The sequence below is a fragment of the Paralichthys olivaceus genome, chromosome 13 (assembly GCF_024713975.1).
Source record: "Paralichthys olivaceus isolate ysfri-2021 chromosome 13, ASM2471397v2, whole genome shotgun sequence".
Classification (NCBI taxonomy): domain Eukaryota; kingdom Metazoa; phylum Chordata; class Actinopteri; order Pleuronectiformes; family Paralichthyidae; genus Paralichthys; species Paralichthys olivaceus.
This window is the reverse complement of record NC_091105.1, coordinates 10,337,927-10,349,487: the sequence shown is the minus strand read 5'-3', so window position 1 is coordinate 10,349,487 and position 11,561 is coordinate 10,337,927. Positions and strand designations below refer to the sequence as shown.

Sequence of the window (11,561 nt, the reverse complement as noted above, 5' to 3'; positions counted from 1 at the left end):
GCTTGTTGTGTGCAACAGAGGGAGAGAGAGAGGGAGGGAGAGAGAGAGGGAGAGAGAGAGGGAGAGAGAGAGATTTATTTGATACATTCTCATGTCAACCATGAAATGAATCAGCATTGTTAAACAAGAAAAACTCTGATATGAACTTTTTTTATCTTTTTATTGAACTGATGCACAATATAAAATCTGACACAATGGTGCACGACAACAGCTTGTGGGAGCTGAGGTTGTAAAACAGGACGCAATGATTATTCCTCGGATCATATTTCAATCTAAATGACTTGTGCAAACAGCATTACACAACCAAAAAACAAACCAGCAAACAGAGGTGACCACAGAGATAAACTTTATTTACATACTTTACAGAGGAAGCTGGCAACTCACAACAGCAGAATCTGAACACCGAGTGGTAATGAATGTTAAGGTAATGGCTATTATTGAAAAATACACTAAGATTATCTTAGATTTATATTCCTCTGTAGAAAAAATATGCAGATAAAAATTATACAAAGTAGAATTTATCTAAATTTCCTCTTCTTCTTATGTGCAACTTTAAAAAAAGACCTAACTATATACATACATTGATGAATAAGATTAATAAAAAATGAAAGTGTTTTATCATCAAGTAACCAAGAGATGTGACTATAATACGTAGAAAAGTGGCAACCTATTCTGCCCCTCACACGTGGTGTTTTCCATGTAGATGAGTGGACACTGCTCACATCAGATCACTGCAGATCCCAGTGCGTGAGCTTCAGTACACAATGAACTCTTCACCATGTCCCTACGTACTCACGTGTGTGTTATGTGACCAATGGTGTGTAATACACACAGGACGTCCTCCTCCTCATTATCTTATAATCACACTAATTAGGAAAGGCCATTAGAAGCTACTCTACCCTCGCTGGATCCCGCATGTGTGATAGCAATCTGAAAGGCCATCAGCCAAACAGTTTTGTAGACAGACATACACTGACTGACATCTAGTTACTGGAGTTGACACAGAAGAGAAGTTTGCAGGGTCACGACTGTCGGGTGTGTTTCACTCCCTGGCGCTGTTTCCCTCCATTTTGGAGCTGACAGCAGCATGAAGGTTTGGGTTGGTGAAGTGATCTGAAAAAGACCAGACACTGGTTAGTGGCTGAGATTATACATGTGCTTGTATGTTAACAGTATTGTTTACATTCATCCCTATTAGTTATTACCTTGGGATCCACTTAAAGCAACACTATTAATACTTTTCACCTTAAAATAGTTGTTGTTCTTGCTACGTCACTTTGGTGAGTGGGTACAACCTCTTTAGAGAAGTGTATAGCTGACTGATAGTCGCAGGTTAAATTGCCAGAATCAGGTCCAGCAAGTTCAAGAGTAAAGCTGAACTGTAGACCAGTTAAGAAGACTCAGAGGTCATTAAAAAAAGTGTCCATTCCACTCCAATGTTCTACGAGGAAAATATCAAGAACTCTATGTTTCTACACAACGCCTGGCTATTTTACTCTTCACTGTACACACTGAGGTCCAAGAGTCCAGGAGTATGGGACTGTAAAACTATTGGACCCCAGTTTAAAGTAGGTAATACATTTACCCTTACAACCAAGATGATAAATACCATGTAACATACAAAACATTAAAATGAAAAACATTTTTCACTTACTCTGTGTGAGTGCGTGCACAAAAACTCACCTGCAGCAAACTCACGGATGTCAGCAGGTCTCTGAAGAAGCACATTTCTGTGAGGACATGAAATACAAACATTACACAGACTGACAGAGACAGAGTGCTCTGACCTAATCTCAAAGTTGACATTGAAAGTGATGAACTGCACATTCTCCTCAGTGATGCTGGAAAATCTGACACCACACAGGCTGTTTTGACAATGAGCTTTGTGGAGGCTTCAAATGCATTACTGAGCCTATGAGTTGAATTGTCTGTTCTTTCACTGAATGAAGAACAATACTCTTATAAATAATGTGTGTTTATTAAGGATGATGGCTTCACCCTCCACAAGCAGTGAGGTGTTGGTCTTGTTTTTTTTGTCCTTTAATTTTTGTTGTTGTTGCTGGTCTTGTTTTTTCTCCTCTGACTCTTTTAGGTTGGTCTTGTTGTTTTAACTTTCTAAATTCTAAGGTTGATATTGTAGTTTTCTTTCTACTTTTATGTTTGGCATTGTTTATTTATTCTTCTGTTTTTTGGGGGGTTGGCCTTGTTTTTTCTTCTTTTATTAATTTTTAGGTGGGTCTTCTTCTTCAGGTTCAAGAACAGATTTTGTTTCTCTGTCTTCTGTGAGACCTGTGAGTCGTTGTTATTTCTGGACTCGTGGAGCAGAATGAGCTTCTCTGAGCAGGAGGAGCAGGAGGAGCAGGAGGAGCTGGCTCACCTGAGGAAGTCTCCCACCAACACCTCCACCTCTGGGTGCGACCTCAAGTACATCTCATTGTCCATTCTCGTCTTGATCTGGAAAAGGAAGAGTTAGGACGCATTTCCTGAAGCAGTCGATCAACAAACACAAACATTTCCAATCCAGCCTCTCTACTGTTGTGACGTCACCTTGAACTGTCGCAGCCTCTCCTGCTGCTCAGGACTCAAAACTCCGAGCTCCAGTTTGGTCGAACCTCCTTTTCCAGCCATCGTTTCTCTGCAGATGTTACCGGTCTAAATGTTTTCATGTCCGCTGGCCGCCATTTTAAACCACCACCTGCTAGTGACACGGTCCACAACTGTTGCTATAGAAACGAGTTCAGGCAGTTGACAGCTGCGACCGCTAGGGGGCAGCACATCCTAACATAAGACAACATAAAATAAAAGAATCCTTCAGTCCCCGAGTGGAGAAATGTGCAATATTACAGCAGCAAGAGTCACACATAGGCATCAGTAAGTGATAATAACATGCAATAGTTAATTTACAGGATAATACTACTTAAGTGAAAAGGAATATAACAAATATAGGAACATATGAATGGAATAAAAACTAATATATACAGTGTAAAAACAAGAATTAATGTGTGCAGTGTGAGGATATGCACAGTGAATGAACTGCACATGAATGACTGTATTGCACACACAGATGAATATTGTACAGTTAAGAGAGTTAACCCAGAGTTAAAGGTCAGTCCATGATGGGTCCATAATACTGTGTGTAGTTCTACTGGGAGCACAGTTGGTTGTACAATAAAAAGGAAATCACTACTACTGTACTACTACTACTACTACTACCATGTCTACTGCTGCTGCTGCTGCAACATGGACTGGTAAGCCCTATGAGACAAATTGTGATTTGTGCATGTGCGCTTTACAAATACAATTAGATTGATTGATTGATAGTTTTTGTGAATAAAGATAAGCTACTAGGTTTTAAAATATAAATTGCTAGCAGTAGAAAAACTATAAATTGTTATCTCGTGTGCACAAGTTAATGGAATGAAAACAACTTAATAACGTATGCTCAGAACACCACAGGGGTAAGTTGATTTAATTGCTCTTAAGAGCAGCAAAAATCTCATTATATGACAGTCCAAGGTGAAAATTTAAGCATTTGAAGTTGTCGGAGACACGTGGACTTTTTAGTAAATTATCGTGTGCGAACATGTCAATATCTTCTGCACACAAGATGAAATATCACCTTTTGGGACTTTTGAGCTCTGAACTTTGTCAACTAAGAATCCTACAACCTTCTCAAAAATACAGCTTTTGGACTATTCTATTGACTTTTAAGATAATACAAGAAAAGTAAACCACTGTGGTTCACTTCTGTATTTAACACACACATATCACATTTCATATATGGTTACATCAATCATTTATAAATATTTTTTCCCCAGTGTAGCCCTCTCTGGAAGCTGGTTGACTGGACAACAGTTTGTGCCTGAAACCATCAAATCTAAGCCTAAAAGGCAGGAAAACAACACGTTTGTAAAGAATATGTGGAAACTGAGAGGGCAGGGTGTGAGTGAAATAAATGACAAACCTATATATATATATATATATATATATATATATATATATATATATATATTCAGGCATAGATGCAGGGCTTTACAGCTATTAGACCTGCATCCAACACATTTTAGGAGGCAACAGGAAGAGAAGTATAAATACTGCAGAGGTATTTCAGGAATGAGATAGTTAGAGAGATAGAGTGGCAGACTTTACATACAAAGTTTGAGCAAGAACCACAGCAATTGTAAGTCCACTGTCCTATTGCTATCTGTGACACTAGTTCTGAGGTTAAAAAAAACAATCCAGCAGTACAAAATGTTCTAGCTTGTTTTGAGTGACATCACATCCTCTGGGTCAAGAAATAACTTGTGTTGCTGAAGTGAACAGCCTCTGTTCTCTCCTCCAGCCTCTGCTCTTCCTCATTTTCTTCTTCCCCTTCGTCTGCTTCACCAGATGAGGGCTGATCGTTACATGGAGGGACAAAGGTCACCAGGGCCTGCCCTTCTGGGGCGGCTGGTGTGGAGGGTGGAGGCTGAGACGAGTTACCCGACTGGACGAGGATGCTAAAACAGTGGAGTTTAGACACTAATTTGTCCTTGTGTCTGAAATGAGAAATAAGATGTATGTTCGTTTATGCATATATAGAGGGTTTCAAAATTCTGAGTCAAGTTGGATTCATGCAAACCAAGTGGAATAACCAAGTTCACATTAATCAGCAGATGTGTCATTACCTGAACATGTAGGCAGCCAGAATGATTGACAAGAGAAGAAATGAACCACAGATCCACAGGACGTGTTGTGACACCTCCACTTCACCAACCACTGGTCCAGGATCTGCAGGGGAGACAGAAATGAGAAATCCCAGAGGACCAGAACCATGTCCATGCAAGTGGTTGTATGTTTGTGTGTGTTATAGGTGTGTTGAGCCATGTTTCCTGCAGCTTGTTTCATTGTTGAGCCTGACTTATCATGATGACATAGCTTCCGGTTGACATGACATAGCAGGCTAGGGGGGTTTTCAGCACTAAAAATACAAGTTTCCCCTCATGGCCTTAAGATAACTTTAATGTAAATCCTCACTTTCCTTCCTCATTTTGTCACTGGGATCTATGAATATTATGTGGCAACAAGCACTTGTGGAGCCTTTTCTATGGGGCCGATATTTCAGCAAAATTATTTCTGTGTGTGTTTGTGTATAAAGTATGAAAAACTGTGTGAAAAACTGTGCTTTTTTCATCCATCAATGTCCATGCACACATTTAAAGATTCATGCACGTTCACAGATCCATGCAGATTTGTCTACACATGTACTAATGTCAATACTCAATACATTTTTTACACATTAATCCACACTCTCTCTAACACACACAAGCACATACACACAAACACATACCATTGGGTGTGTCGTCCTCTGCAGCAGATCCTTCCTCTATGAATTCTGGAAACTGTTGGTTAAAGACACAGACACAAAAAACAATGGGAGTTTCGGCAAGAAAATGAAAACAAGCTGAAGCACAAATCATACCCCCTTAAATCAAAGACACGTTTGACTGGTTCTTCAGACTCACCATAGTGGCCGTCAGATCATCACTGAGCTTGTGAGCTGAGGAGATAAAAATAATTTTGACATAAATCAGAAAAGCTCGGATCAAATTTCAGAGGGCTGTAGATTGACATTTTGGCAAATAGGCTCATTTGCTTTTTTGCTTTGAGGAGCAACTTTAATGTCTCAATAATCATATAGCATCACCTAATTCAATAAAAGATAATGTAATTTATAATAAATGCACAGCTAAACAATGAGACAGTTAGTTTGGTTTAGCACGAAGACTGGAAAAACCAAGCCTCCTTTTGTTCCAAAGATAAAATATAAAACCCATTAACCAGCACTTGTTAAGGTCACTATCATACACATCATGTGAGTTTATCTAATCTGTGTAAACATGTTGAGCAAGCATTGATCTTCTCATTTACAAGAACATGAACAAATGCATCAAACTGTTCCCTCCACTGAGAAAGGGTTACATGGAGTGTTTCAGTATTTTCCAGAGGAACCACAGATGATATGAAGATGAAGAAGAATTTCTATGGAATGTGAAAAATAATCTTTAAAGTCAGTGTAAAGAGTGTAGTTGAATATTCTAGAATTGGTCCATCAAACTAAGATGAAACATCAGTAAACTGATTTAAATGGGAAAACCAACACAGCTGTAAAACTCTTTATGTGTGAGGGATGTTTTCATGCTCAGTTTTTACAGGAAGGAAACAGGAGCTGTGCCCCCAAGGTTGCCATGACTACTTTTGTCTGTGTCCAGGGTGGATAATGAAGACTTGAGTACTTGTAGATAAAGTTCAAGGATTTACAGGTCAATTGAATATATATCACGTCCATGTCCCTGAAACCAACTGGGTACGTTTTCTGGCTGTCGGCTCTGTGCAATAAACAATACCATCTTTAGCTTTCTACTGATAATGGTGACACAGACACATAATCATAGCTTGAATATATATATATGTATTTACCTGTCCAGCTGCTGATGTTGACAGGTGAACTCCAGTCGCTCCACTGACCGTCATATTCTTCCTTAGTCCTGAGCTGAATCAGGTATCTAACACCAGGCATCGCATCAGTGATGGTGTACGAGCGCCGGCTCTTAATATTTTTTATCTGCATAAACACAGACACAGAAAACCAGTTACTCTGATAACAGGGGAGTCTGTAACTATTTCAGGTCAGTGAGAACGTCAGCTGTGAACAGTAACACACATCAACTGGGAATATATGGTGAAACAGCCAATTTGAGTTATTTGGGTCTCCTGCAATACTGAATAGCCTCTTTCCTTTTTGATGTATTGAACCAGAGTGAGCGGTGCACTGACATGCTGATGTCAGCTGTGTTTCACATGTTCTGCTCATCATGTATGACTAACAAACTTATTCTAGAGCAATGGAGACCAGGAATTGTACGGTTGATGTTTGGTAGGATAAAGTATCCTGCATTTCCTGTGTCTGTCGACCCGCTGAGCTCGCCAGCTATCTGGAGTTCAGACTAAGTAAAGTCACGTGGCTAGCTCTGTACCAACGACACGTTACAATGATCAACGTGTTTTGATAGGATTACCACACTGCCGCCACCAACAGTTTCAGTCGACATAATTGTCTTCCAGAACTTTACCTACTGAAATCTAATCAGTTAATCTGTGGGTCTAACTCAACACTTGTGGCAAAGAATGGTTTCAAAAGAATAGAGTGGACGAACCCACATACACACAGACAACCAGAAAACATATTGCCTTGCCAGAGGAGAGGCATAAAACTCCCACCCCTCTACCCTCTGTCAGTCGCTCCGCCACCACACACCTGCTCATTATAAAACGAGGACTCCAGCGGTTGATATTTGAGCTCATAGATTAGTTCATAATATCTGTCTTGAAACTTCCAGGATGTCGAAAAATTCCAGTTGACCTTTATCCATGTCTCATGTCCCTCCACCTTGTTGACTCTGATGTCTGACGGAGGGTCCGGCTTCACTGTGAAGGCAGGAAGGGAAGCAGTGAGAGCAGCTCCACAGAGCTTTCATAACTTTAACACCATGCTGACAAGGACACGCTCGCTTACAAATGTCCAGAGGTGTGAAGGGCAGCAGGGGACTGGTGGCATTGCCTGCGATGCTTGTAACACACAGGTAGGCCAAGTGAAGCGATCTCAGCTCGTCCTCATTGTGGTCCAGAGCGCACCAGTAGCGGGAGCGACGAGTAGAGTACGAGCACTGATAATGAAGGAATGTATCTGACAGTCTGCAAGAAGGTGGAAGGAGAGAAAAAGCATGAAAGAATGAAACAAATTTTCACAATCTTTAATTCCTTTGATTTCATCCAATACTAAACACTTAATGAAAAACGTTTCTCAGTAGCTGCACTATTTCAAATGATTCAACTGCCCAGTTTCATCAGATGTAAAATTTCCTTCAAATGTAACTTTTATTCTGAACAAACAGCTGCTTTTTCAACTTCTCCTCTTAATTTTCATTTCTGGCAAGTGGCCATAGCGATAACCCACAACAAGGTTACGTAGAACATTATCAAAAGTCACATAAACTGTGCATTTTATATAGATATCACCAACAACTCTTTCAAAGTTGAACTGAACGGATTTCAATGAAAGTTTGTGGGGGGGTGGGGCGGGTCCCAAGGAAGAACACACTAATTTCTGAAAAATACTTGAAGGGGAACCAGGAACATTATGCAATATGATGGAAATGTGGCCAATCAGCCACCACAAAGTTTATAGTTCTTCTAAACATCTTTTCTGTCTATAACTTAAATCGGTTTAACAGTAACAATAATTGTTAATGCCATTCTGTTACATGGTCTAAATATAAATCTAAAGACATTGGGCCTTTCAAACATACCTGTGCATTATGTTATAGCAGCTTTACAATTGATTGATATTCACTACTTTCACTCAGGTATACATTAGTCACAGTGTGTTATCGTGTGTGTCCTCACCTTTTATTCAGCATGAGGGAACAGTTCATGTTTCTGCTAGGAGGCTTCTGTGGCGTCCACTCACAGCGAATCTTACTGCTCGGTGACCTCTTGTAGCAGAACAGGCTGGGACTCTCAGGAGGATCTGACAGGACAATCAAACACACTGTGTGTTATACATTTAATAACATGTTGCCTTTAAGAGTACATCATTTTTAAGGAGCAACTTTGGTTCACTATCTTAAATCCAAGATCCAGTTTACAAGTGTGCCAAAACATAAATCCTCACATCTGACAGGCTGTAACCAGGGAATGTTCGCAGTTTCATACCTGGGGTTTATCTAACTCATGGGTCAAAAAGGGGCCAGAGTTTACACCGAAGGGCCAATTATATAACCAACACCCATGCATCATTCCGGACTCAGTAGGTTGTTCATTCCTTGTTTACTCTTAGCACTAGAGCTTCACACATCATATAATATATGAATATATGTTCTTCAAAAAAATAAGAAATTAAAAATTCTCAATGACTACTTAAAGACTAGTGACGGGACAGGGGCACTTCAGGGGCCAATCAGATTTCAGCTGGGGCCAAGGCGCCCCTAAATATACCTTATGTTAGCCTGATAAATGAATAAAAATGTTGATTATTTTTCTTTCAATAGGCCTTTTTCTTTGCAGACATTACGTAAGGGTTTCACTCGAACCTTCTTGACCCACTGACCACGATGTGTGGCACTTTGGTTGTGTTTTATCAGTTAAAACATGACACAGCAGTTGTATCCTATGGCTCAAATCAAAGTGACACATAACCTCTAACTTTACTCCCACATTGTTCTGACTCACCTGCAACAACTACGTTAAAGGAGGACCTCTCTCTGCCTCTGTGATGACAGCTGTACGTCCCAGAGTCCGTCTCTCTCACTGAGAACAGAGACATTGTCGCTCCTCTCTTCTCAAATATGATTTCTCTCCAGTCTCTTTTCCCTGTCCCCACTGTCTCCCCATTCAACTTCCACTGAGGCTGGGATTTTGTGCCTCTTGTTACCCTGCTCCCACTTGCCCCTTCCTCCTCCTCATCTTCCCCAAAATCTCCCTCTCCATCCAACTCTTCACTGTCCCAGTTGGATTCACCCCTCAGCAGTCGGACCACACTGGTCAGTGGGGTCACGTGAGTAGTGGGAGAAGCTGTGTTTGCTGTATCTGTGTCTCTGGGGCCTCTGGTTTCTTTCGTCACACCGACTTCTGCCTCAGGGCTGGTGTGGTTTTCTTCCTTTAAGGAACTGTCCTTCATATGTTTTCTGTTTACAATGTTTCCAGTGGTTGTGGGTGTGACTGAAGAACTCGCTCTCCTGTTGGCTTTTGAGTTGTTTTTGGCACCGTTGACCTTTACTCCATCCACCGTTGCGTGACCTTTGCAGGTGAGAACCAGGTTACTGCCCGAGGATAAAACCAACATACCTGGTGGGGGGTCTGCAAAGAAAAACAAGGGACATAAACATTTTTAATACAATATATTAAACTAATAAAGAAATAGTGTCTGTGCGTACTATCTTGAATCGTGCATGCCTCTTTGAATTTTAGACATGTTTAGTGTCTAGTTTTATTTTGCCTTGAGGTAACAGTCACAGTTGACAAAACACAGCACATAAGATGCAGCAACATAACATATCCACCTCCTTTTGAACTTCCTCTTATAATTTGTCTGTCCACTTCCCAATTTCTTTTTCTTTCTCAAACTTAAACCTCTTTACAATGTTCTGCATGTGCTCAGAACTCCCACAGACAATTATGACATGAGCCTTAGCTGTATTTGTATTCATATCTTCCTGTTTCCTGGAAGTCCATTGCCCTTAGTCTAAACTGTTTCCCCCCCTCCCCTCCTCAGTCTCTCCCAGTTCCTAGTTCCCCGGCGAAACTTTTGGAATCTGCAGCTGAGAGAGTGTGGACTGTTTTCAGGTTCCATGTACTTTCTAGAACTCTGATTTTCCATACATTTTTCATAAATAATGTTGGCTATTTAAGTTCAGGACTTTTAGCATCAAAATGAGAAGAAGTTGCCTCAAAGCCCCGTAACCCTCCTCCTTCAGGTCTAGTCCAGTACAACAAACATGACCAAGGTTAAAAACACATTTAAACTAGATGCTGATTGGTTAGTGCAAAGGTAGTGTAAGAGATGGCAATGTGAACAAAGAAAGAAGCTTAACCATGAATTTAGAAAACTGTTATTATTATTATAGAGCACTTTGTAACTGCTGCTATAAATATAATAAATATAACAATAATAATAATTAATTGTCTTCTTTGTAGAGAACTTTGCAACTGCTGCTATAAATATAATACTATCATAGTGATAATAACAATATCTGCCTAAACTTTTTTATTGGGTAAAACAGTTCTCTGCATATCTCAGGTTCAGTTTTAAACCATTAAATCTCTCCCTGTAGCTGGATAAGACCAAAGTAAAACTCTAAATCTGTTCTTTAAAAATCGAAACAGAAGCTGTGTGAAAGATAAGTATCTGTAGACTATGTCTCTGACAAGACTTCACAGTCAATAACGAACAATGGAAGGAGAAATAAACATGTCCACGTTAGAGTATTATCTCACCTCTCCTGGGACAGCTGCCGTCGAAAATGCAGCGGCCCAGCGATGCGCACAGAGCGAACAGCAAAGGGAGAAAAATCCGCATTATTGCGCACGGATCTCCCTCCGCCGAGTCGTCACACCATCACCGAGGATTCACGCAGACAAACAACAGCTGGAGAAAGACCCGACTGTGACCAAACTTCATCCAAACCCATGTCAGTCCAACAACAGATAGTCCTCCAGCTCACACATGATACTGAAGAACAGTTGGCAGCTTCCTCTATGATCCGTAAGACTCGTTATTGTGAAATCCACCAGGCGCAGAGGAAATCCCCCCACAGCATCAACATAACACCCACTAATATATATATATAGATATATATAAATATAACTATAGTGCCGATATTATCAAAAAAATAAGTCAGTCAGTGTCTCTATGTATTTCGAAATATCCTCAATTTACTCACACATGCACAATTCCAATTGACTTTGCAGCTTTTCAAACTTTTATATTATATATCTTTTATTCAAAGGTAGTAAAACTGCTG

At 40.2% G+C, this 11,561-nt stretch overlaps 2 protein-coding genes across 2 annotated transcripts; both read right to left on the bottom strand.

The window, feature by feature from the left end:
* Positions 1-141: 141 nt before the first annotated feature.
* LOC109633147 (regulatory subunit of type II PKA R-subunit domain containing 1) lies at positions 142-3,433 on the bottom strand. The gene is made up of 4 exons (XM_020092776.2): positions 2,548-3,433; positions 2,378-2,454; positions 1,684-1,730; positions 142-1,113 (listed from the first exon to the last, which is right to left on the bottom strand). Exons 1-4 carry the CDS (start codon positions 2,626-2,628, stop codon positions 1,043-1,045), a joined length of 276 nt encoding a protein of 91 aa, XP_019948335.1. The 5' UTR covers positions 2,629-3,433; the 3' UTR covers positions 142-1,042.
* An 8-nt stretch (positions 3,434-3,441) lies between these two features.
* Positions 3,442-11,378, bottom strand: il6r (interleukin 6 receptor). Its single transcript, XM_020092593.2, has 10 exons — positions 11,035-11,378; positions 9,271-9,897; positions 8,446-8,569; positions 7,556-7,734; positions 7,298-7,467; positions 6,460-6,604; positions 5,505-5,539; positions 5,330-5,381; positions 4,668-4,770; positions 3,442-4,538 (listed from the first exon to the last, which is right to left on the bottom strand). The coding sequence occupies exons 1-10, from the start codon at positions 11,114-11,116 to the stop codon at positions 4,277-4,279; spliced, it is 1,779 nt and encodes a 592-aa protein (XP_019948152.2). The 5' UTR covers positions 11,117-11,378; the 3' UTR covers positions 3,442-4,276.
* Between the last annotated feature and the right edge of the window lie 183 nt (positions 11,379-11,561).

What these genes read in the sequence shown, in the direction of transcription:
- LOC109633147 (XM_020092776.2), bottom strand. Translation starts at nt 2,628, where the DNA reads ATGGCTGGAAAAGGAGGTTCGACCAAACTGGAGCTCGGAGTTTTGAGT. An exon ending in AGAGGCTGCGACAGTTCAAG is followed by an intron (nt 2,455 to 2,547) that starts GTGACGTCACAA and finishes TTCCTTTTCCAG; the next exon opens with ATCAAGACGAGAATGGACAA. An exon ending in TTGGTGGGAGACTTCCTCAG is followed by an intron (nt 1,731 to 2,377) that starts GTGAGCCAGCTC and finishes ATGTCCTCACAG; the next exon opens with AAATGTGCTTCTTCAGAGAC.
- il6r (XM_020092593.2), bottom strand. Translation starts at nt 11,116, where the DNA reads ATGCGGATTTTTCTCCCTTTGCTGTTCGCTCTGTGCGCATCGCTGGGC. An exon ending in CTTTAACGTAGTTGTTGCAG is followed by an intron (nt 8,570 to 9,270) that starts GTGAGTCAGAAC and finishes TTGTCCTGTCAG; the next exon opens with ATCCTCCTGAGAGTCCCAGC. An exon ending in AGAGGACGACACACCCAATG is followed by an intron (nt 4,771 to 5,329) that starts GTATGTGTTTGT and finishes TCTCCCCTGCAG; the next exon opens with ATCCTGGACCAGTGGTTGGT.